The 25,775-nt window shown below is 43.9% G+C and overlaps 2 protein-coding genes across 3 annotated transcripts in view; one reads left to right on the forward strand and one right to left on the reverse strand.

Annotated features, from left to right (window-relative positions):
* Positions 1-6,790, forward strand: part of LOC120033587 (transmembrane protein 163) — a 58,359-nt gene extending 51,569 nt beyond the window's left edge. For both annotated transcript variants that reach the window (XM_038979999.1, XM_038980000.1), the window contains exons 7-8: positions 584-725; positions 5,253-6,790. In XM_038979999.1, the coding sequence (XP_038835927.1) occupies positions 584-725; positions 5,253-5,313 (203 nt within the window). In that variant the 3' untranslated portion in view covers positions 5,314-6,790. The remainder of the gene's footprint in view (positions 1-583; positions 726-5,252) is intronic.
* Positions 6,791-13,010: 6,220 nt separating this feature from the next.
* Positions 13,011-25,775, reverse strand: part of LOC120033306 (alpha-1,6-mannosylglycoprotein 6-beta-N-acetylglucosaminyltransferase A-like) — a 117,268-nt gene continuing 104,503 nt past the window's right edge. The window contains exons 13-17 of the mRNA XM_038979587.1: positions 19,102-19,248; positions 18,462-18,578; positions 17,244-17,318; positions 15,863-16,020; positions 13,011-15,028 (exon numbers count right to left, since the gene is read on the reverse strand). Coding sequence (XP_038835515.1) covers positions 14,830-15,028; positions 15,863-16,020; positions 17,244-17,318; positions 18,462-18,578; positions 19,102-19,248 — 696 coding nt within the window. The 3' untranslated portion in view covers positions 13,011-14,829. The remainder of the gene's footprint in view (positions 15,029-15,862; positions 16,021-17,243; positions 17,319-18,461; positions 18,579-19,101; positions 19,249-25,775) is intronic.

Below are 25,775 nucleotides of genomic sequence, written 5' to 3' on the forward strand. Positions count from 1 at the left end.
TAGATGATATTCTTTACGGAGGTAATTGACGTGCCCAGTCTGGTCATATCAAACGTACAGTATGTAAAAGACTGGCAGAGGTCCTTGTCAGTCGGTGTGTTTTTGAGGTGCAGAGGAGCCAGTAAGTGGGCTCTTATAAAGTAGGAATCGAATGAGGAGAGAGACATTTACATTTAAGTCATTTAGCAGACGCTCTTATCCAGAGCGACTTACAAATTGGAAAGTTCATACATATTCATCCTGGTCCCCCCGTGGGAATTGAACCCACAACCCTGGCGTTGCAAGCGCCATGCTCTACCAACTGAGCCACACGGGACCACCCATGTAGACAATAGAAGAGGATTCAAAGTCGTCTCTCTGTTCGTCCGTGTCTGTCTGTCTTATGGACTTTTGGATAAAGACTGTGGCAGACTACATGTATTTTCATGAAATATATGTACATACATGTGTTCATTATTGTTGTTAATGTTCAAGCTATTTCTATATAGTTTGTTGGAATCAAATGAATTTCCCTATGTGGGATAATACACTTCACTAAACTGTTTGTCTACCTGTCTGTCTACCTGTCTTGTCCGATCTACAGGTTTCAACTCCCTGGTGGGCGGGGTCATGGGCTTCTCCATCCTAATCAGTGCTGAGGTGTTCAAGCACGATCCCAAAGTGTGGTACCTGGACGGGTCCATAGGGGTCCTGATAGGCCTCATCATCCTGGCCTACGGAGTCAAGTGAGTGGGAACATTGTGTCGAGCACTCAAGCTCAACTCTGGACCTCGAAGCCAGTTCCACTTCATGTTGTCATTGTTCCCCTCTAATCAGGAACTGATTTAGACCAGGGACACCAGGTGGGTACAATTAATTATCAGGTAGAACAGAAAACCATCAGGCTCCGGACCTGGTAGGGTAAGAGTTGAGTACCCCTGGTGTAGGGGGAAGCTGCCTTTAAACACTGATCTTGGGTCAGTTATGCCCGTTAAGGGTTAAGGTTAGGATTCAGGGAGGGGAAGCTAAACCTAGATCTGTATGTAGAAGAAACATAATATTCAATCACTGTTACACACATGTACATAGTTATGTTCCCTGAGAAACACACTTATTTAAGTATCAGAAATATTGTCATTTGAATTGTAACCATTCAGAAGGCCCTTGGAGTAGAAACTTCCATTGTACATACCAGTGGGTGCGCACGTTTCACATCGCCCGGTGCTCCAGCACCAGTGGGTGGAGATTTCACCATTTTATGACCAATGGAATGATGCAAAACGAACATGGCCAGTGTTTCGCTTAGATTGTTTTCCAGGTGGGGCCAAAAGCAACATTCCTACACCAAAACAGTCAATACGCTTGTAAACATTAGTGGAGCCACTTTTGGTGCTAACTAACTATATAAAAAGTTCATTGTTTCCCCCACAGTAAGTCAAGTTAGTTAGCTAGCTACAATTATTTACAGTTAGTTAGCAACTGCTCCTAAACTATTTTTTGCCTGTAGTGTCAATAACATGCTTCCAAAAATAGGTATTTTATAGATTTTGACCTAATTCATTCTCCTTTTTTCCCCCGACTGTCCAGATAATAGTCATGTCAAAGTATGTAGAGGAAAAATTCACGCAGAAGTAATGAATGTAGAACCACAGCGCGGCAAAGAAATAGAGCTTTCCTTGCATGATCCCAGTGATGGTGACCCTCATCTGACTGCAGTCGGGGAGAGGAGAAGGTGCTGCCGCTCTTTCATGCTTTTCGTGTGTCTTCCCAGGTAGCGCACCGTAGCACATCTCAACCAAACCATCAGACAGACTCAAAAAAAAATCTAAATTATTTTCAAAACAAGACATTTGGAGGACCAGAAGCAGGGCCATTTGTTGACGTACAGTATAAGTGCTGTTAGTCTTTCCTGATAAATCTTGAGAGAAAAAAAACTGTAGTTGAAAGTTCAACAGCGAAGTCAAACCAACTGAACAACACGCTGTGGATAAATATGGCCCAGTAGATGATGATTTTGATGTTCCTCTTCACCCCAGGCGAAGAGAGCTCTCTGGGCAGTGATGATCTGGGTGTAGAAGAAGTAATGAATCCAAATAGAGTTTGACATGCTGCCGGATACAGTGTACCCCACTACCAAATATAAGGTAAAGATGAGCTCTAGCTGCAGACTTCAATTAAAATACCAGAAACCAGGTACTGTAGACTGTGGTGAATCACACCATAGATCCCACTAGTATTTTCACAGGCTGTTTCAGTCTCTCTCTACCTCGCGGTGGATGGAGCATGCAGGACAAAACTGGAACTGCGTTTCTGACAAGACAGAGGATCTCTCGTAGTGATATCTTCTCTGACAGCGTCCAGGTGCTCAAACGCCGGACACGCTGCCAGAGCCAGGGATTTCAGGTGTCGCTCAGGTATTAACTATTGTATATATGCAGGAAAACACATTTGAGCATATTTACATTGACCGAGAAGAAACTAATGAGCTGTAGAAAACTAAAAGAGAAACTATGGAAATATCAAACATTGCATAAGCATCACGCTAATATGCTATCATTGGAGGAAGAGAGGGATTCAAATGTCCCCTGACAGCACTACTGGTGATCTATAATAACAATAATGAAATATTCTTGAAAAACTCTGTTTATGGCGGTATCTGTCAGGATGAAATGGTATATCAGCTTCCATATCGGTTTTGGATGATCCTGGCTTAAGAATCGTCATCAGTATTGAACCACCTTAAATGAGCTATCCCATCTTTTTTTGCTTTTTTTTTTATTGGGTGCAATTGTGAACAAAAGCAATACCAGACAACATCCAATTGACATAATCATTGGTTTACTGCAGGTCAAGGACTCCATCCTACAAGGCGCGTGGGTAAGTTAGGAGATAGGCATCTGCTGGGCGTTTGAAGGACAGTGTCAGTGATTTCAGCAACAATGTCTTCTGTGACGCAGTTCCATATTCAAACAGCAGATTGTAGGGGGCGTCTGTCCAGGGAATTTGCAGCTCCTCTAGACAGGGAGTTGATGTGCTTCCACCATTTCCTACTGGTTATGGTCTTATCAGTAAGCTCCTTACTGAGTTTGACGTTGCTGTTCCTTCTAGCCTCTGCTTCTCAGCCTGGTTGTAGGAGTAGTGTCTTGCTTGGGCATATTTTAAATGGTTGTTAGCAGTGTTGTTTTTCTTAAGCTGGCGGAAGAGGTCTCGCTTCTTCCTCGTCGTTCTCCTGTACTTCTTGTCAAACCATGCCTTATCTCCAGACTTTTAGGTGACAATTTTGCTGGGCATGTATAGATATATATAGCTATATGTATAGATGAATCATTACAGATTATGTTTGTGACCTAAAAACATATCCTTATAATCTTTATCTTTGCAAACTAATAACTGTTCAACTGAAGAACTGGAAAAACAAATAGGTACAGGAGAGTACATGCATGGGGTATGGAAAACCCTGTCAATGTGCCACAACCTGTTTGCATCTCAGATACAGACGGAAAACACAGCAAAACTCATTCATTTAGTGTTTGACTCATTTCTACAGGAGAAGGCACCTCATAGCCTTCATTATGGACATCCGACCCATATTAAATGAATCCAGATGAAGGTTTATAAAACAAGAATTTTAAATTGGATTTCATGAACATCAACTAATCGTGGATTACGAGGTTAGTCAGGCCTATGGTCAAGCCTGTGATTCATCCACCGTAGTCCAGGAATATTTTAGGTGACAAACTATTTTAGGCAATGCATAATGATAGGGGGAAAACATGTTATACCCACTATCAGTGTTTCCCCTATATTAAGTTAGCAGTGGCGGGCCGCCGCTTCTAAATCGTGGCAGCCACTACGAAAAATGAATCTTATTTTATTTAAAAAAATCATTTTTCGTAATGGTAAAATGTTTTCAGTGTAAACTTAAACGATTTAAACCAGATATAAAGTATTTAAAAAGATAATGGAACTATATACACTGAGTGTACAAAACATTAAGAACACCTGCTCTTTCCATGACATAGAATCCAGGTGAAAACTATGATCCCTTATTGATGTCACGTGTTAAATCCACTCCAATCAGCGTAGACGAAGGGAAGAAGATAGGTTAAAGAAGGATTTTTAAGCCATTAGACAATTGAGAGATGGATTGTGCCATTCAGAGTGTGAATGGGCAAGACAAAAGAGCTAAGTGCCTTTGAACGGAGTATGGTAGTAGGTGCCAGGCGCACAGGTTTGTCCCAAGAACTGCAACACTGCTGGGTTTTTCAGGCTCAACAGTCTCCCGTGTCTCAAGAAGGCTCCGTCACGCAAAGGACATCCAGCCAACTTGACACAACTGTGGGAAGCATTGGAGTCAACATGGGCCAGCATCCCTGTGGAACGCTTTCGACCCCTTGTAGAGTCCATGCTCCAACGAGCCGAGGCTGTTCTGAGAGCAAAATGGCGGGATGCAACTCAATACTAGGAAGGTGTTCCTAATGTTTAGTATAGTCCGTGTGTTTTTAAATATGATCATCTTTGAGAAGTAACAACCACCAAATGAAAAACCAGACAGTCAGGGAGAATCTAAAATTCCAAACATGTCATGGAATGGGGCACCCATTGATTTTGTTATGTTTGAGTCACTCAGATAGCATAAGCCATGTCAAAATGTGTAGAATTGCATGGAATTATCTTTAAAATTTACATTTTTTTTCTCTCAGACCTTTGACAAAACGTGTAGAATTGCAGGAAACTAACTTTAAAACTGTAAAATGTTCTCTCCGCCCCATTGCAAAATGTGTAGAATTGCAGAAAATTAGCAAAATTTGGTCTCTGTGGCCAAGAGGAGGGCCTCAAAGAAATGTGGTCACATACGGCGCCATTGGAGACTCCCACTACCACAACCCCCCCTTACGCCAACTTTTCCATCGCTGCTGAAGAAAACTGCACTACACTGGCAGTGCAGCCTTTCACGATGCTTGGCAGTGTTCTGTCCCAGGGAGCATTCCAATCATGAAAGAGACTCGGGGGAGAAAGAAATCCAAACATGACACCACAGGGTGCATCAACAAATGCATCAACAGAAGCAGCTGCAGTGGTTACATAAATGTACTCAAATCATCCGACGTGATAGATTCAGTTACTCAACACATTCTGAACTTTCACTACAAGGAACGATGGTTTTCACTAATATAATATTGGCAATGAAATGCGGTTGCATCTGTCCCTGTGTGTGTGTGCCTGTGTATGTTAGCGATTTCATTAATATGAATGTCTCTTTCCTGTCACAGGCTGCTGGTTGATATGGTCCCTCGAGTGCGACAGACGAGGAACTACGAGCGCTTCGAGTGACAGAAGACCACGGAAGGGCAGCGAGGGCTCAGTGGGGGATGGGTTCTAGGTTATATACAGTATGTGTACGTCCAGTGTCTGTTCTAGGATATGTATATCTACGCCCAGTCCCTATCCAGCTCAGCTCCATCCTTCCTGGTAGATCTCTCCAGTCACCATGACAAACCTATTGATTGATTTAGACCTCACGGTGCCAGCCCAGTGGCATTTTAGGTTAGACCCAAGTGGTCCATTCTGCAGCGTTCCCCCTGTCTCTCTCTGACTCCGAACCTGATCCATCCATAGGAGTCATTACGAAGTCAAAGAGAAGACGGAGGAGGTTTCCCTCGATGTTTCTCCTCCTCCTCTGCCGAAGCAGGGGGAGGCGGAGGGACAGACCGAAGAACGTGGGCTGCTGAGTCGTCAGGAAATGATGCCACTGCCGCTACAAAGGCACTGCACATTGTCCACTGATTACAGTCTGGTGTTCATATCTCTATCTCCCCTTGGACAAGATGGCTGATTCAGATATGCATCTCAGTCCATATGGGATTTCAATGGTTTCTAATAGGCTTTTTCTTTTGTTCAGTAACACTGGCTGTGTCCCCAATGACACCCTGTTCCCTTTATAGTGCACTACTTTTGACCAGGGCCCATAAAAAGTGCACTATGTAGGAAATAGGGTGGCATTTGGCACACACACACAGCCTATTTCTGTTCATGACGCCACTGCTCAAAGTAGATGTGCTGCGTTTATGTAGTCATGATGTAGTAACAGGTAAAGTATATTTTAGGGTGGTAGTTGCTAGGGCATGTTTGCTATGTTTGCTAAAAACAAATCAGCAGGGAAAATGGATTTCTGAGATGCCCATTGTATTATCAATTGTAGACACAAGAGTATAGTATAGCAGTACAGTATGTGCAATAACAACGTGACAGAAGACTTATCAATGGGTTGTGTCCCAAATGGCACCCTAATCCCTACATAGTCACTATGGGTCCTGGTCAAAAGTAGTGCACTATAGGGAATAGGGTGCTATTTGGGACAAAACCTGTATCATTTGATTAGTGAATATGAAAGCACAAATGTCCCGGTCACCAACTCATGTATGGAATCTGTGTTTGCTGTATTGCTTAAGAGGGTCACATTAAGGGGTGTTGAATAAAAGCCTGTGGCAGACCATCAACAGACAACATGACTGGAGCCAAAGACTCTAGCCAGAGATTACTACGCTGGAATTAAAACAAGTCTTTTTCTGTGCACTACAGCCAAGTCTGTTGGCTAGAGCACAACAGGTCATCCCTTTTTAGGCCATTCCCCCTTCCTTATCTAATTCCTTAACCAAATCTGATGGGGGAAATACGGTCGTCCTGGCGAGTAAATATACCATATATAATTATATTGTTTAAAGCTTTCACAATCTGCCATGCTGGATGTAGTTGTATATGTAGGATATACACTACATGACCAAAAGTATGTGGACACCTGCTCGTCGAACATCTCATTACAAAATCATGGGCATTAATATGGAGTTGGTCCCCCCTTTGCTGCTATAACAGCCATCACTCTTCTGGGAAGCCTTTCCACTAGATGTTGGAACATTGCTGAGGGGACTTGCTTCCATTCAGCCACAAGAGCATTAGTGAGATTACATTTACATTTAAGTCATTTAGCAGACGCTCTTATCCAGAGCGACTTACAAGTACATACATTCATACTTTTTTTTGTACTGCCCCCCCGTGGGAATCGAACCCACAACCCTGGCGTTGCAAGCGCCATGCTCTACCAACTGAGCCACACAGGGCCCAGTGCCTGAGATCAGGCACTGATGTTGAGCGATTAGGCCTGGGTCGCAGTTTGTATTCCAATTCATCCCAAGGGTGTTACATGGGGTTGAGGTCAGGGCTCTGTGCAGGCCAGTCAAGTTCTTACACACCGATCTCGACAAACCATTTCTGTATGGTGCACGGGAGCATTGTCATGCTGAAACAGGAAAGGGACTTCCCCAAACTGTTGCCACAAAGTTGGAAGCACAGAATCGTCTAGAATGTCATTGTATGCTGAAGATTTCCCTTCACTGGAACTAAGAGGCCTAGCCCGAACCATGAAAAACAGCCCAAGATCATTATTCCCCCTCCACCAAACTTTACAGTTGGCACTATGCATTCGGGCAGGTAGCGTTCTCCTGGCATCCGCCGAATCCAGATTTGTCTGTCGGACTGCCAGATGGTAATGCGTGATTCATTACTCCAGAAAACGTGTTTCCACTGCTCCAGAGTCCAATGGCGGCGAGCTTTACACCACTCCAGCCGACATTTGGCAATGTGCATGGTGATCTTAGGCTTGTGTGCGGCTGCTCGGCGATGGAAACCCAGTTCATGAAGCTCCCGACAAACAGTTCTTGTGCTGACGTTGCTTCCAAAGGCAGTTTGGAACTCGGTAGTGAGTGTTGCAATTGAGGACAGCACATTGCCATTGTTTCTCCTAGACATTTCCACTTCACAATAACAGCTTACAGCTGACCGGGGTAGTTCCAACAGGGCAGAAGTTTGAAGCACTGACTTGTTGGAAAGGTGGCATCCTATGACGGTGCCACGTTGAAAGTCACTGAGCTCTTCAGTAAGGCCATTCTACTGCCAAGGAGATTGCATGGCTGTGTGCTCTATGTTATACACCTGACAGGTGTGGCTGAAATAGCCGAATCCACTAATTTGAAGGGGTGTCCACATGCTTTTGTATATATAGTGTATGTGGTTTGCAAAATGAAAATAATCCACATAAATCATTGTTATGTGAATTACATGAATACAATGTTGACATTATACAATTACATGCATCCAGTGTTGACATACAGCAATACAATGTTGACCCATTGCGCAAGGAGTGCGCTTAAGGGCTCTATTCAATCCGAATCGCGGAAAAACAGCAGTACAGCATGATTGAAGGCAATGTAACCGGGTTGGCGGAGACTGCATTCACGGTAAACACTGCAGATGTAGACTCAATAGGAAATGACCTTGAAATCAGTAATGCTTCAGGATACAGATTGAATAGAGCCCTAAAGGAAGATAATTGAAATCAAGCCTCCAAGCTGTGCATACTGATTCAGTCTTTCAGAATACTGTACCAATGAAAGTTGTCAATAAGACATTAGTTATTATAGTGCACTATAATACAAATACATTTTTGTACTTATAGAAAGGGATTTTTGTTTACAGGTGGGACGGGTCATTGCACTCACTCCAAATGGCTTTTTAGACCAGGATTCAATCCGAGGCTCGTTGTAGAGCAGTGCACTGGACAGCCAAAAATGCACTTTTTAAAGTTAACTCACACTTGAGCCGACATTCGCAGCATTTGCCATAAATGCAATCTCCACGAACGCCGGGGAAATTGCCTTTAAAAGGGACATTGTTGCATGTCAACTGCTGCACTATAACACGCTCTGGATTGAATCCTGGCTTTACTCTAATTCTTACCAACACCTTTTGTACATAGCAATGAATTCTTGTACATATTGTAATATAAGTTGATATGTTTACATTGGTATTGCCATTTTAAGCAGAAACTAGACTTGCTAGATAATCGGTTGCGGTGTTGTTCTGTATTAAGAGTGCTTAAGCTAAAAGTCAATAGTTGTCTTCTCAAAGGAAAGTGTCATTTGACGTACTAAGTTCAGGATCTAGGATGTGTTTCAATGTACTTCGATAATGTGATTGAGCAAGAGTTGCACCACTGTAACCGTTTGTTTTCTGTGACTGTTTTCAGTCAAAAAGGATGGATACTAACGCTACCCCCTAACTTTATGGCTGTCGGCAAGCGCAACACGAAGGCTGCGTTCCAGGCTGACTACATTGCAGAAGCATGCCAGATCTAAGAACGCCTGACCCTAATATCACTTTACCACATCACATGATGAATTCATCTGATACCCGACTCTGCAGCCGATGACGTGGCACACAACCATTGGTTGATCCAATGCATGTCTGCAATGTAGTCGGCCTGGTACGTGACAGGCTCCTTGGAGCACCATGGCTCTTAGCCCAAAGGCCAGCAGGTGGCGATATTGAGTTGTTCCATCTTACCTTCCAAACGCATTGTATCCCCCGTGGACGGTTCGTACCTAAAACATCCTCTATTCAGGCTGCAAAGGTGTCAATTTCCTCCTTCACTATATTTAATGGTGACAAAGTGGGGGGAAAATGTACTTTATGAAATACCATTTTCTACCATCATGCTAGAGTGGCTAATGCTACTTCATGATGTTTCTCCATGCGTTCAGCCAGGGGTAAACAACAGACTGCTGCAACATGCAGCCGGCAATACACTCGTATAACTCGTGGACCGCTTCATACCTAAAACATTCTCCATTCAGGCTGCAATGGTGTCAATTTCACCATATTTAATGGTGAGAGTGCAACAAAAATGCCTAGGAATGGTAGTCCCGGATGTTTCGTATCGTGTTCAGCCAATCAGTTTGCAGGCTGGCTGGCTGAACGCAGGAAGCAACATCATGAAGAAGCATTAGCCTGAATTAAGAACGTTTTAGGTACGAAACCGTCCACGGGGGATACGCAGTTTCTCTGGACCCCAGCAAGGTTTCGTTTCAAGGTCTGACCCACTGGGCACAGACATCAATTCAACGCTTATCCCACGTTAGTTCAACGTAATAAACAAAGTTGATTCAACCAGTGTGTGCCCAGTGGGGAGGCACTTTTTGTCACATTCCTGAAGCCCAAAGAAACAAACACTTAGCTTCCTAGTACATATGGCAATGAAAAATGTTTATGAATGACTTTTAGGAGGGTTACTGTCAAAAGTATGTGTTAAATAAAAGTAGACCAATGTCAGGCACATGGTCCCTCAGAGCTTGTGGGCCCCATGCCTTGCGGGGGCTGCGGGGTGTCTGGTAGGCCAGTGGATACTGGCTGCAAACAATGTGCTTGGACGGTAAGATGAAATGACTCAATATCAACATCTGCCCGGCCTTTGGGCTACATGACTCGCTGGTCTCGGACACCAATCAAAGACAGTGAGGTATCAAAGGAGGCATATCATTTATTAGCAGATGGAAATGTCATCCTTTCCAAGCCACAATTGCACTGCACAGAAACAGCCTTAACCATTGAGCTGGGGCACATTCTGTAAGTAAACTGCTCAGAACATTGCAGAAAGAAATGTAATGAATAGAGCTGACATGAAGTGTGATTTTACAAGACAGAAAATCATTTCTGCTTCTACAAAATGCATTTCTATGATAATTACATATTAATATGAATATTGTATAACATCTGAACAGACCCCAGAATTCTGGAAATGAGAATATAAACTTGGAAAGTTTACTTGCAGGGAATTGCTCTTGTAAACAAATGCTGTTTGTGATTGTCTACTTAATGTCTAGCATAGTTGGTAATGCGTTCACAGAAATTCAGTATTTATGGTTCATATGAGGTCTATGCTTGCTGCAGTATGTACTCTATATTATTTACACATTAAACTCACTGTAACACCCCTAATGTGTTAGGGGTGTTTCTACACATCTGAGAGAACTTTACTTTTTGGGAGAACGGGGTTGCGTTCAGCAGGGACCAAATGTAAGAAAACGGACGGAAACTGGGAGTGACTACCAGAACTTGGCCAATAAGAAACACAACGTTTTGTTTTCAATTGGAAAACATTTAAAAATGTTTTCATTTGGATGACTTAAAGAACACGAACCAGGAATATATATATTTTTAAAGTACTGCAAAACTGTTTATTTGAGCTCCTACTTTGAACAGTAATCACACAAAACTCAGGGCTGGATTCAATCCGTATTGCCGAAGTTCAGCCATATAGCTTGCTTGAAATGTAAAGGTAATTTCCCATTGGGCCGACATACTGTATGCAGCAGTGTTTACCGTGAATGCAGTCTCCACTAATTTGGGAACATTGCCTTTAAATGTCAATCAGGCTACAACGTGGAACTTCAGCGCTACGGATTGAATCGAACTCTCAAATGATTTGGTTTGTAATGTATGCACAATGTGGTTCAGTGGTCTCAAAGTTTTTGAGATGGCAGCAGTTAAGATTTGCATAGGCTTTACACAATCAACTGTTAGGAAAACATTTCAACAGAAAGGAGGACTACTCCCGTTTGCAAACAGACAAGCACAGTCATGAAGTGCGTAGTTTTATGTGTGAATGTACATTTTATGCCTGTAGTATAAACAATGTACATTTCGATAAACCACACAAGACAGACCCATTTGTCACAGAAAAAGGTTTATTGAAAAATAAAGTTATATCCCCCTTAATTGTCAGCAACTGTGAAAACAAAATGTTGATTTTTTTGTACAGTCATAATTTAGTCCCAGAACAATCGTTGCTTTAGCTTTTCCATGATAGCTTAAAACAAGGTTGAGATTGAAAAAGAAAAGTCAGAATGGATACACACATGAATGCAAATGCCGATTTGACAACGGAGACATTCGATGTTGGGTTAAAGAGACTTAAGGAAATGTTCTCATGCCCATAACACATCTTCCTTTCAGCTATCGGTTTGAGTTCCATTAACCGTTTTAGGACAAACCAATTTAAAAGGAGACAATTACAGAGGCTATTTGTATTGGTTCTCAAGATCCCTCATGTATACATAACAACCAATGAAAGGAAGGAAACAGTTGACAACATACTCAAAATAAGCCTGACTCTAATACGAGTAGAACAAGGCCACTGTCACAAAGAAGCAGATGCTTTCATATGCTGTATTTTACCCCACTAAAAGCCTTCGGTAAACATGTCCACAACAGCATTAAGAGGCATTTGTTTTAACCATCACCACCAAGTCCAACACATACAATTACTGTTCACCTTTACAGTAAATGTTATAAGAAACATCCTTCTAGCTATGTGATCTCAACTAACAATTCTCTCTGGCACTAGGTCTGGTAGATCTATTGGGCAGGTACGATAAGCGGAGTCTAGTAATAACCATCAAAAGGCACGTCATGTACTTTTTAAAACGGTAGCTTGGCTGCAGATCGTAGACACAAACGTAATAAAAACCGATCTGGACGGTACGGAGAAAGAAAAGCTAGTCATAAAACGTAAGTGACCATCTAAAAAGACAACGTATCTATATTTACAAAAATGTGCAAATGGTTTGCATTAAGATCTGAAAATAAAAACAACACGAGGTTCTTGCTGGCATTTACAATAAAAATGAAAAACGTGTGCGCTGCTTTTGTCCCGATGTCGTCATCATCATCACCCCGAAAGCACAGTGATGAGAGGAGAGAGACGTCTACGTCACTACTGTCCAGTCCAACACATTTCATCAGTGTCGAAGTGGACGGTCTGGAATGACACCGTATTCCTTTTGCAGCCATGTTGCCAAAGCGTTTGGATATGATCTTTGTCATTTCTCATTCTCTCTCATCACTGTTGCTGGAGGTTGGAGTCAGACTGGACAAACGACTCCCGTCTCATCCATCCACTTGAATGTAACACACGTTATATTATTTCTCCCATAAATAAAATGACCCTCTGTAAAAAGAAAACTCCTTTTCTATAAATAAAAATAAACAGTTCAGCAAACACAGAGAAAGATCTGTATACAAAATACATTTAAAAAATAATTTAAAACCCATATGAAGAATAGAGTATTAGTCATATATTTTGTTAAACTTCAGTAAATAGGTTAAAGTAGTGCATTATTTCCATTCATAACAAGGACTACTAATTCAAGCTTTTATTGACGCGTAAAATAAAATAAAAAATTGGCAGGCAAATTAGGATCCTAAACGATCTCCAAATGAAGGAAACAAGTAAAGTTGCAGGTGTGTGTGTTGCTCTGTCAAGAGCTATAACTTACATTACATCCATAGAAATTACGTTTGTGTGTGCATCTTTCGGTCTACTGTATACATAAAGATTTAAATATCTATAATACAAATGTTCATGATCAATATATCTCTTTAGAATTTAGAATATTTTCCCCAAATCTATTGTGGTCAAGGCAATGGTCCTATGTGATACCGGTGATTGAGCGGAGTGATGTTTGATCTGATAGGGGGCCCTTTCCCACTACAGCTGTGATGGTGTTCTACTGTCTACAGAACAGTACAACACTATGTCATCTATGTCACACAGACTCCCCGTCACATGCAGCATGTGACTGATCTGACCTGATAATCCATTGTTTAAACATTTGATTGAAATTGATCAATGACAAATTATTATTTTCATTAGCTACTGGCAATTATTTTGCACACACCTCTTTTCCCCAGCACATCCCAACCGGTCAGTCAGGTGTGTGTGGCTGTGAATGTGTGCAAGTCAAAAACTCAGCCTCTAATCTGTACATTGGGAACATGAGGAGGGTCAATCTACCATGCAGGGCTACAGAGTAGCCATGGTGGACGGTGTGTGTGTAAGGTGTAGTTGAATGACCACGAGGGACAATGCCTCAGGATTAAAAGTGATTTGCGATTTGGACATTTAAAAATCAACATTATATCTACATCTGACCCGCTCCCCTGTCCAGACGCGACTATGGGGAGCGGTACAGTTACAGTGTAAAACTGGCTCTGCCTCTTCTTCTTCTTCACTCCCCTAGGTACAGATCTAGGATCAGCTTCCACTCCCCCAATCGTAACCATAAATAAGGGAAATGCAAAACTGACCATAGATCAGGGTCTACGGGCAACTTTCCATTGGAGCATACCCTTCAGAATACATGCCCTGTGCATTGCTTCATCCTAAGTAGTACGCTATTGTGGACATTGAAACAGAGCCTTATTGCCTGGGACGGCCCCTTATGGGTCTCCAGTGCAAACCTACATAGCTAAAAGAGTTCAAAGATAAAAAGGGACAGGGGGCAGAAAGGAAAGCATGCCGAGTGTGGCGACACACCAGCCCGTTGGTCCCACGATGCGACTGCAAGCTTGGAGAGATACAGTGGGTGGATTCACTGGGCCACCGGCTGCAGTACCACCCACTGCCACACATCCTAGGGGCAGTAGGGAGCTCTGTTGCCATGCACTCTGCCTCAAATATACAGCGACTCCCATTGATTCAAGTAATTCAGGCCGATGCGCAATGTCTCTTTTTTCTGTACACTCCTTTCCTCCTGCCCCGTGCCTTACTGAAAACTGTTTCATTGACATTCCTAGTTCCCAGAATATGTATATAGCTCACTGGCCTCTTTCTGTCCACCATTTGAATTTCCACAGTTTGCTGCCGATGCTGTGTCTGTCTGACAAGCTGATCAAAATGCCTTAAAGGTCAAAGTTCAGGCGATTAAAAACAGACATAAATAATACAGATGTCTCCTGGTTGTCTGGTTCCCAGGCTGCTCTTCCCCCCTCCAGAGGCCTGGCTGTGGGAGGAGTTAGGCTCCAGGACTGCAGGTGTGGAGCCAGGGGGAGCAGTCAAGCCATCTGAGTGGTTAGAGCTAGAGGTCCCCAACCCCCCATTCCCTGCAGCGCTCTGGAAGGAGACGGGGTCCAATCCACTCCAGTTCGATGCTCTCCACACACCCAGACAGACAGGGGCTATAGGCAGCCTTTGCACAGCGCCACCTGGCCCTTCATGTAGTCCCGGCAGGGGCAGACGCGTTTGAGGGAGGGGTGGGCGCCTGCGCAGCTGAACAGCAGCAGGTCTGACTGGAAGACGCAGTGGTGACGTGCGTCGCTGTACGCAGGCACCACCGTGTCGCCCGACGACTCCACCGTCTGGCAGTCCATGCCGAACCTTAGACAGAAAATGGTAAATATGAAATTCTACTTTCTTGTTCACACAGGGAAATGAATGATGCTGCCGGGAGTACATAAGACACAATACACAGAAGAAAGACACACAAGTAAAAATGTATCTGTACATACACATCTGGGATATCATATAGACAGACAGAAAGAGACAGATGGACAGACACTGTCAGACAGGCAAGCAGGTAGAAAGACAGGCAGACACAGTCAGGACAGACAGACAGATTGAGCATCACTGTGTCTGCTACGATGCACTGCAGATCAAAGAGAAAATTCCTTCACATGATCCCCATTTTTTAAAAACGTAAAAAAAATTGAACCTTTATTTAACTAGGCAAGTCAGTTAAGAACAAATTCTTATTTACAATGACGGCCTACCCCGGCCAAACCCGGACAATGCTGGGCCAATTGTGCGCCGCCCTATGGGACTCCCAATCACGGCCGGATGTGACACAGCCTGGATACAGCAATTACATTGAGTCCTGACGTCTCGATAACCATTCCCTGCTGACACTGATGAGTGAGTTTAATTTGAAATGGCTTAAGTTGACATTTGACAACTGCAATAAATGACATTTCCCTCTGATATCTGTCTATCATTTTGTCTCTGAAACGTCATAAAGGGAATAACTTGTGTGCGACCTCTAGTGAGCCAAATTCAGCACAGCAGCAGACAGGTATTGTTGCTATACTTTTATGCTATACTGCCATCTGTTGGGTAGAAAGCAAAATGCATGTGTCAGACGTGCATTTGTGTGTGTGTGCGCGAGCGCCCAAGTGTGCGTACGGGTTAAGGTGTACTGTAGGTGCACACACTAACCGGGCCAGGTCCTTGTCCTTGTTGAGGTGCTGGAAGAAGGAGGGCTCGCAGATGAGCTGCTCCTCCTGACACACCTGCTTACAGGAGCTCCCCGGCTCAGCCAGCTTCACCTGCAGAGCACTGAGGGGAGGCCACATCACCTGGCCATGGCAGAAATCCTAGAGGGAGAGGGAGGGAGGGTGAATGGGGGAGATGGGAGAGAGAACACTGGAGAGTTTTATTAAAGTCATTTCACAATCAGTATTGAATAGTCAAACTACAAGAAGGAGTGAATGAAAGATAGAACGTGGAGCAGTGGCATTAACAAATGGCAACAGCTCATATTGTGGCTGTACTGTAGCCACATTGTTGTAGCAATATCCGTCTATAGGACAGACGGCACACCATTGACAGCTTGTTTGTTCACAGTGTGTAAAGTGACATTTCTCCTGAGACATATTTCCCAGGGCTGGCATAGGACCCTTTTGGGAGATGACAAGTGTGCATAGGGACGTCTCTTCATGCAGACAGGCTCAATCAAATGTGTTTCAGAAAGCCCTTCTTTTACATCAGCAGTTGTCACAAAGTGCAGCAGGAGAGACGCGGGGGGAGAGAGGGAGGGAGACACCGAGAGAGCAACGGACACAGAGCCAAGTCTGTCACCCCTCCAACTTTAAGACTCTGCTAAAAAGATACATTCAGAACCCAATCTGTTCACAGTCGATGAAGAGAGAAGCAGCTGCATGCTGTCATCGGTAGCTACAAAGTCAACACCAAGATAAGAACCTTAGAGAAAGATGATATACCCTACAAGACAGGAGATATAGTATGCATGGGCATGACAAATAGAGAGATGGTAGGAGAAGGAGAGGCCATTTGGGCTCTAACCTGAAACAGGACGTAGTTCCTTTGTTCAGTGAAAATGCACTGTAGAATATTCCAGAGGCTCTGATACCCTTTCCACACTAAGATACTAAAATGGACAATAGTGAAAGAAAGTAAAGCTCAGTTCGTTAATAGGGAGCCGAGCTGGCCCGTTAACATATCTGGGCCTGTAATCAAGAAGCGCCTCAGAGTAGGAATACTGATCTAGGATCAGGTCACCCCTCTTATTTATGATGCCGTAAAACTGATCCTAGCACTCCTACTCTGAGATACTTTGTTAATACGGGCCCTGGCGCCAGTCCGCCTAAGCAATCAGAGAGGCATAGTTAGCTAGCCTTTCCCTGCCTAAACCATGCCAGAAATAAGCAGTGTGTAACAAAACTATGCTGATCTTGTACCGAACTTGTACTTACTGGAAAGCGAGCCAAAAAATGACAGTTGGGGTCGGCACAATAGTGTGTACGGGCTCTGACTGCTGTACCGGAGAATGGAGAGGACAGTTATAGCGAGGTCGTACCTGATTCTCAATGAAGGCGTTGACTCTTTGCAGCATCCCCTCACAGGTGAACTCATAGGGCAGGTAGGGCTCGATCTGAGGATGGAAAACACACAGTCAGGCTACAGCTGGACACAAAGCACATAGGCTGTGGAATGCCAGTCAGCTTGCTTAGAGTATGTGTCTGCTTTAGATGTGCCTATGGTGGGACAGGTACTGTAGTGGGTCAGTGAGAAGAGAAGAGAGAAAAGAGAAAAGGAGAGAAGAGAGATGTGGGTGTGTGCGCGTCAGAACTCTCCGACCCTGACTGAGGTCTTCTAGACGGACACATTCCTGAAATATATACACAGGGGATATCAGCGAGAACTCCACACACACTATATAGTCATTACGTTCTGTAGTCAACAGAGCAAAACTCAATGAGACAAACTACCGAGCTGCATCCTTGTTCCATCGAATCAACTTCAGATATGGTGCTGTGAAACTCTGTAATTGGTCAACTAACCTTTGAGATCAATTTGTGATTGGTGGAATAACATTCTACGCTCTCGGCCGTAGAGAGCGGAGACAGCGGTTGCATGATAAATCACACCCTATCCCCGATATAATGCACTACTTTTGGCCAGAGCCTGAGCCCATAGGGCCCTGGTAAAAAATAGTGCACTATAAAAGGGAACAGGGTGCCATTGGGGCACATCCAGAGAGAGAAAATTGAGCTGAGGGCTGTTGGTCTGGACACTGGTCAGAAACCATACGAGACACTTCTCTAATGAACAAACCCATTGTTCGGTCACCACTGCAGAAGAACACGAGGTCTCCTTCCCCAATGGCACCATATTCCCTAATCCTTACATAGTGCACTACTTTTGACCAGAGCCCATAGAGTAGTGCACTATATAGGGAATAGGGTGCCATTGGGGACACAGCCACGAGGTCTGCTTGCCCCTGGACTTAAATATGCACGGGCCCAGTGAGGGGAGAGAGAAAGAAAAGCTCTCACTTTGCTATTCTCAATTCCTCTCTCTGTGAATTCCTCTTATTCTTCTATTCTAATCGAGCCCCCTTGGAATTTGTGATCATGCTCTCGGCTTCCCTGACTGGTACAACCGTTTGTGTACCCGAGGCTTTAGGAAATGAGACTGGGAGAGTTTTCCATTTCAGACTGTGCTAAAAGAATAGAAAGGAGAGAATGTGAGCAGGGAAACATGTATTATGTGTGTGTGTGTGTTTTAAGGGTACCTTCTGACTGAGGATTGAGCGGATGGCTCTGTCCACCTCTGCAGGGTTGTCGATGTTCACCGTCCACACGTGGGGCTGGCCAATGTACACCTCAGCATATGGGTGCTGGGAGGTTAACTGCATGGGAACATATTTTTATTGAATTTCTTCGACTGCCATAAAAATACTTTTGGCAAGCTGGAGAAAGCACACAATATATACGTTTTATTATTTATTCACGTTTATATTTGAGTCATTAAGCAGGTTTGGCAGATGCTCTTATCTAGACAATACTGAAGTCATATTGGCTGAATTGGCTAGTCAGCTAATAAATAGACAGTTCTTTTTTTAATCTTTAGTCCCTTGGCAGGCTAAAAACAGAAACGCATGACAGAATCAAAACAGACATGACACAGTAGTTCACTTCAATAGGAGAGCATTGAAGTCGAGTCACATCACAGATGAAGAACTACTGTGCACACACGCTCAAAAAACTAGACCCTATCCTTCAAACACCAGACTGACTTATTACAGAGGACCTGTCATGAATAAAAGAAAAGAGAGGTAACAGCACAGAAGTGAATAGAGGACTAGGTAATGTCTCTCTCCCTCACACACACACACTTTGACTGGGGTCTCTGGGCAGAGTGGCGCCTCTCACCTCTCTCAGGGTGGGCTTGCCCTTGAAGAAGTCCGTGTTCTTGCTGCTCTTGGGCGGGGTGAACTTGGGGTTGAGGAAGGCACAGCCATTGGCTATGGCCTCTAGGGGGGCGGGGCCTTCGTAGGGGAAGGACAGGCCAACAAACAGCTGTGGAGAAAAAGAGCATTACATTTACATTGACATTTAGCAGACGCTATTGTCCAGAGCAACTTACAATTAATGCATTCAACTAAGTTCAGCAGGAAACAACAACTACATATCACAGTTATTGCAAGTAGACTCTTATTTGAAATAGACCCCATCAGCAGAATCAGTGCCAGGAAGAAAAATCTATTGCAGGTGTGAGTGAGAGAAAGTACGATATTATCTTCTTCTGTGAAATTAAAGGAGACACCTCTTACTTCCTAGAATTCCCACAGCCTCGTCTTTGTTTTTTCTGCTCTGCACCAGCAGCATGCACAGCCTGCTTTTATTGGTTCTTAACCATTCCTAAGTGTTCGGCTATAAAACTGGCTCGTAAAAGAGGGCTTCTCCTGTCTGGTAAGCACAGCCACAAGTTCTCAGTCGCTCCAGTGTGGTGTGTGTGTGTGTGTGTGTGTGTGTGTGTGTGTGTGTGTGTGTGTGTGTGTGTGTGTGTGTGTGTGTGTGTGTGTGTGTGTGTGTGTGTGTGTGTGGTGTCGGCCCAAGGAGAGGCTAAACGCAGAGTTCACAAACATGGTAGAATGAAAACGTGCACACGCACGTGCACAGACAAACAATGACCAGAGGAGGAAGTAAGGCCTGTGGTGTTGTTAGGACTGGTCTCTGGATATGAGACTCATGGGTTTGAAACCCTTGACCTGTTTTTACTTGGGGAAAATGCATATGCATGCCAGGGATAAAATGTCAGTGACTGAATTAGTGAATGGTGATTAAGTTAATTATTATTAAAAAAATAAAAAGAATTGTAGCAATAAAGAAAAGCAGAACATTGGCAAAGCCAGCAGAAAATGGAGAGACTGTAAATAAGTGTGTAATGTTTTATGTACTAACCCACCTCGTTCAAGCACTGACACAGTAGCTACAGTACTTGTATTACCTGTACTACTAGCTCTTGTCATGAAACACGCTCATCACACAAATACGGTCCTGCCATTGGAGAGAAGAGTCCATGCCAATCATCACAACAAAGACTCCATACACACAAAGGATAATAGAAAACCCATTGAGCTGGATGACCAAAGTAAATATCTGAGAGGCTCTTCTAACATGCTGGAAACAGAGGTGACTAGCCCGTGAAGCGTGCCACAATAATGTGTTTGTCTGAGGCCCCATTAGTAAAAAGAGAGCCGTTGGAGCTGGGGTTGTTATAGCGGAGGGCCGGCGACGGCCACAATGGCTGGTCTGTGAGTCGGCGAGAGCAAGATCCCACCGGGTCAGTGCCGGCCATGCCTGGAGAAACAGAGGGTCTCTTTAGTTCAGCCCACTGTTGGCAACACTGCTGTACACGGACTCTCCCATACCATCCCTTCTCTTCAGTCTATACCCATATCATCCTTCTCCTCAGCCACTGTACCTCACTACTCTCCTTAACAGCTACTGTGTGTGCAGGGTCTTGTTCCAGCCCTGCAGTAACCCATCTAACTCAGCTAATCATGGTCCAGAGTGAAATCCTTATCAGGATTACTTAAAGAAGGTGTGTTAGTGACAAACTGGAGCAAAACAGAACCAGAAGCTCTCCAGACAGTAGCTCTCCAGAACCAGAAAACCCCAACTAACACACAAGTTTTAAGTTCCTCGGCGTACACATCACGGACAAACTGAATTGGTCCACCCACACAGACAGCATTGTGAAGAAGGCGCAGCAGCGCCTCTTCAACCTCAGGAGGCTGAAGAAATTTGGCTTGTCACCAAAAGCACTCACAAACTTCTACAGATGCACAATCGAGAGCATCCTGTCGGGCTGTATCACCGCCTGGTACGGCAACTGCTCCGCCCACAACCGTAAGGCTTTCCAGAGGGTAGTGAGGTCTGCACAACGCATCACTGGGGGCAAACTACCTGCCCTCCAGGACACCTACACCACCCGATGTCACAGGAAGGCCATAAAGACCATCAAGGACAACAACCACCCGAGCCACTGCCTGTTCACCCCGCTATCATCCAGAAGGCGAGGTCAGTACAGGTGCATCAAAGCAGGGACCGAGAGACTGAAAAACAGCTTCTATCTCAAGGCCATCAGACTGTTAAAACCTCTTGAAGCTAGGGGGCACTATTTTTGTTTGGAAAAATAATGTTCCCAAGGTAAACGGACTATTTCTCAGGCCCAGATGCTAGAATATGCATATAATTGACAGATTAGGATAGAAAACTCTAAAGTTTCCAAAACTGTCAAAATATTGTCTGTGAGTATAACAAAACTGATTTTGCAGGCGAAAACCTGAGGAAATCCAACCCGGAAGTGCCTTCAATGGAACAGGAAAAATCCCTGTTCCATTGCCTGCCTATCCTCCATTTAAAGGGGTATTAACCAGATTCCTTTTCCAATGGCTTCCACAGGTTGTGAACAGGCTTTAGACATAGTTTCAAGTTTTTATTTTGAAAAATGAGCGAGATTTATCAAAACGCGCCAGGTGTCCTTTGATTAGTTCATGCGCGTGATAGTTGTAGCTCGACATTTTCATTCTCTGTAGTATTGAATAGTTTACCGTTCGGTGGAAATATTATCGATTATGTATGTTAAAAACAACCTGAGGATTGATTATAAAAAACGTTTGACATGTTTCTACAAACATTCCGGATACTTTTTGGAATTTTCGTCTGCCCTTCAGGACCGGCACGAGCCTGTGGTTTTCTGAACATAACCAAATGGAGGTTTTTGGTTATAAAAATAATCTTTATCGAACAAAAATAACATTTATTGTGTAACTGGGAGTCTCGTGAGTGCAAACATCCGAAGATCATCAAAGGTAAGCGATTCATTTTATTGCTTTTCTGACTTTCGTGACCAAGCTAATTTGCGGCTAGCTGTTCGTAATGTTTTGTCTAGTGATCGATAAACTCACAAACGCTTGGATTGCTTTCGCTGTAAAGCATATTTTCAAAATCTGACACGATAGGTGGATTAACAACAAGCTAAGCTGTGTTTTGGTATATTTCACTTGTGATTTCATGAAAATAAATATTTTGAGTATTTTGTTTTAATTTGGCGCTCTGCAATTCAGCGGTTGTTTACGAAAATTATCCCGTTAAAGGGATCCGTGCGTCAACCTTCCTCTACTTCTCTGCTTGTCAAATGCGGAGAAGGTTTATTCACTAACATCGAGTGGCTGCTGCCAACATACTGACTCAACTCCAGCTCACTTTAATAATGGAAATTGATCAAAAATGTATCACTAGCCACTTTAAACAATGCCACTTAATATAATGTATATGTATATACTGTACTCTATATCATCTACTGCATCTTGCCATCTTTATGTAATACATATATCACTAGCCACTTTAAACTATGCACTTTTATGTTTACATACCCTACATTACTCATCTCATATGTATATACTGTACTCGATACCATCTACTGCATCTTGCCTATGCCGCTCTGTACCATCACTCATTCATATATCTTTATCCCTTTACACTTGTGTGTATAAGGTAGTAGTTGTGGAATTGTTAGGTTAGATTACTCGTTGGTTATTACTGCATTGTCGGAACTAGAAGCACAAGCATTTCGCTACACTCGCATTAACATCTGCTAACCATGTGTATGTGACAAATCAAATTTGATTTGATTGTAAACGCTGAACAGCAGTGGGACAGACAGTATTGACTGCAGCTTTCAGCGTTTGGTCAACAGGTGGCAGCAGAGGCTGACTGGTGGCGCTTCCTCCCAGGCAAGACTGCAGCTCAGTGAGCCCACAGGCCTGACAAATAGCTGCTATTTATAGACCCCTCTCAGACAGTGTAGCATAGCACAGCACAGCATACAAAAGCATAGCGTAGCATATGCTAAATGGTTATTGTGAGAAGGAATCTATATAGGCAATGGTGAGAAGGTGAGGCAACCAGGCTAGTTGTAAGTGCTTCAGATATCACTTAGAAAAGGTAGCTAGCGATGTGAAAGGGAAGAGCAGTGACCTTCGATGAAATAAAGTACTTGAACAACTTCAGAAGAAGAATGTGGTCATATGCCAATATAAAGAAGGCCGAGACCTTGGAGAGAAAAGCCAGTGATCTAGCACTAAATACTGCAGATTAATGTATCACCTTGGACTGTTATTTCAACAGAAGGGCCCTTTTGCAATAGCATGAATCTGGAGTGAAGTTTCCCCTAGTAACAGAATAGATGCTTGCAAGCAAGCATGCTACTGTACTGAGCCGTGCACTGGACAAATAAACTCTGATTTGATTTTGTTCCAGGGTCAGCTTACCCTCCCTGCATCTTAACCATAACCATTAGTGGGGGAAAATGCAAAACTGACCCAAGATCAGAGTGTAGGGGCAACGTCACCCTACTCCAGACTAATGCTTCATCCTGGACGGTTATTTCAATAGAAGGGCACTTCGCCATAGCATGACAGAGATGAAGATGAAGACGTTCGACTGGTCTGGAGGATATGCTGGCGATGCAAATAACCCCTAGTTAAACCACATTCCACACAAGGAACATGCAAATTGCATGTCGAGCGGGAGGACAATAAATCACAGCCTACTGTACTGTTCTAGGTACAAAGTTGAATTCTGTCATAAAGAGTTAATTAGGACCTTAGATCAACATGAGCCCCGTCTTCGATTCGGTTGTAAACGCAAGGTAGTGTATGTTTTGTGAGATTTGGTATTTAATTAGGATCCCCATTAGCTACAGCCAAAGCATACAAATCAAACCACATTTTATTGGTCACATACACGTGTTAAGCGGATGTTATTGCGAGTGTAGCAAAATGCTTGTCTCAACACCAATGCCATATAATATTATACTAGGACAGTATAATGCTGGTTCAAATTCTATACAGTGCCTTCCAACCCTGCCCTGTTTTATACTGTATCTATGTAATCCGTGTTGTTTTGCCAAAAATCTCGGGGGAGCAATTAACACAAGCAGGTAAATGCAGGTAAATGCTTTATTCATAAAGAGGAGCAGGGAGGAAAGCGTGTCTGGAAAACACCTTGCCTCATTCTTCTTGTTATCTCAACAACACAATGCTGCTGCTAAATAGTTCTGGATTTATGGCAATTCATTAGTGCTCCCTCCAGGCTTCCAAACACCAGGTTAATGAGAGGATCTTGAAGATCTCCTCCACTCTCTCCATCTCCTTCCAAAGATCTCCTCCACTCTCTCCATCTCCTTCCAAAGATCTCCTCCACTCTCTCCATCTCCTTCCAAAGATCTCCTCCACTCTCTCCATCTCCTTCCAAAGATCTCCTCCACTCTCTCCATCTCCTCTCTCTCCATCTCCTCCCAAAGATCTCCTCCACTCTCTCCATCTCCTCCCAAAGATCTCCTCCCAAAGATCGATCTCGATCTCTCTCTCTCTCTCTCCATCTCCTTCCAAAGATCTCCTCCACTCTCTCTCTCCTTCCAAAGATCTCCTCCCCCCTCTCTCTCTCCTTCCAAAGATCTCCTCCACCCTCTCTCTCTCCTTCCAAAGATCTCCTCCACCCTCTCCCTCTCCTTCCAAAGAGCTCCTTAACTCTCTCCATCTCCTTCCAAAGAGCTCCTTAACTCTCTCCATCTCCTTCCAAAGATCTCCTCTCTCTCCATCTCCTCCCAAAGATCTCCTATCTCTCTCTCTCTATCTCTCTCCTTCCAAAGATCTCCTCCACTCTCTCCATCTCCTTCCAAAGATCTCCTCCACTCTCTCTTTCCTTCCAAAGATCTCCTCCCCCCTCTCTCTCTCCTTCCAAAGATCTCCTCCACCCTCTCTCTCTCCTTCCAAAGATCTCCTCCCCCTCTCTCTCTCTCCTTCCAAAGAGCTCCTTAACTCTCTCCATCTCCTTCCAAAGATCTCCTCCACCCTCTCTCTCTCCTTCCAAAGATCTCCTCCACTCTTTCCATCTCCTTCCAAAGATCTCTGATAACTCTCTCTTTTCAAGCTTGACGCTTGCTGGTTTGATTTCCGGATTTTCCACAGTTTCTCCTGACAGGCGTGCACATCCTCTTTTCAGACTATTTAGGACAGGTATAGCCTGGCCCCAGACCTGTCTGTGTGCACCACCATATGAGTTGGCTATACAGCACAAACAGACCAGTTGTGTGGATTGAGAACAGGCAGTTTGGTTGGAGCTTCAGAGGGTCGTTGGGCTGTACAGTACAAACAGACCAGTTGTGTGGATTGAGAACAGGCAGTTTGGTTGGAGCTTCAGAGTGTCGTTGGGCTGTACAGTACAAACAGACCAGTTGTGTGGATTGAGAACAGGCAGTTTGGTTGGAGCTTCAGAGGGTCGTTGGGCTGTACAGTACAAACAGACCTGGGACGAGTTGCATGGCTAGAAAACAGGCAGTGTGGTTGGAGGTGCTTCAGAAGAAGTGAACCTTGAGCAGTAGCATTGTGCCATGAGCAGTGGCAGGTCTGGGCATGACATGAACGGAGGCCCTGGCTAGCATACGGCCCTGCTGAGGCACTCTGGGAGAAATCACTATGACTAATGTTGAAGTGCTGAGAGATCCTGACACTCGCCTTGACACTGAGTAAAAT

Source organism: Salvelinus namaycush, chromosome 40 (genome assembly GCF_016432855.1).
Source record: "Salvelinus namaycush isolate Seneca chromosome 40, SaNama_1.0, whole genome shotgun sequence".
In the NCBI taxonomy this organism is placed as follows: Eukaryota; Metazoa; Chordata; class Actinopteri; order Salmoniformes; family Salmonidae; genus Salvelinus; species Salvelinus namaycush.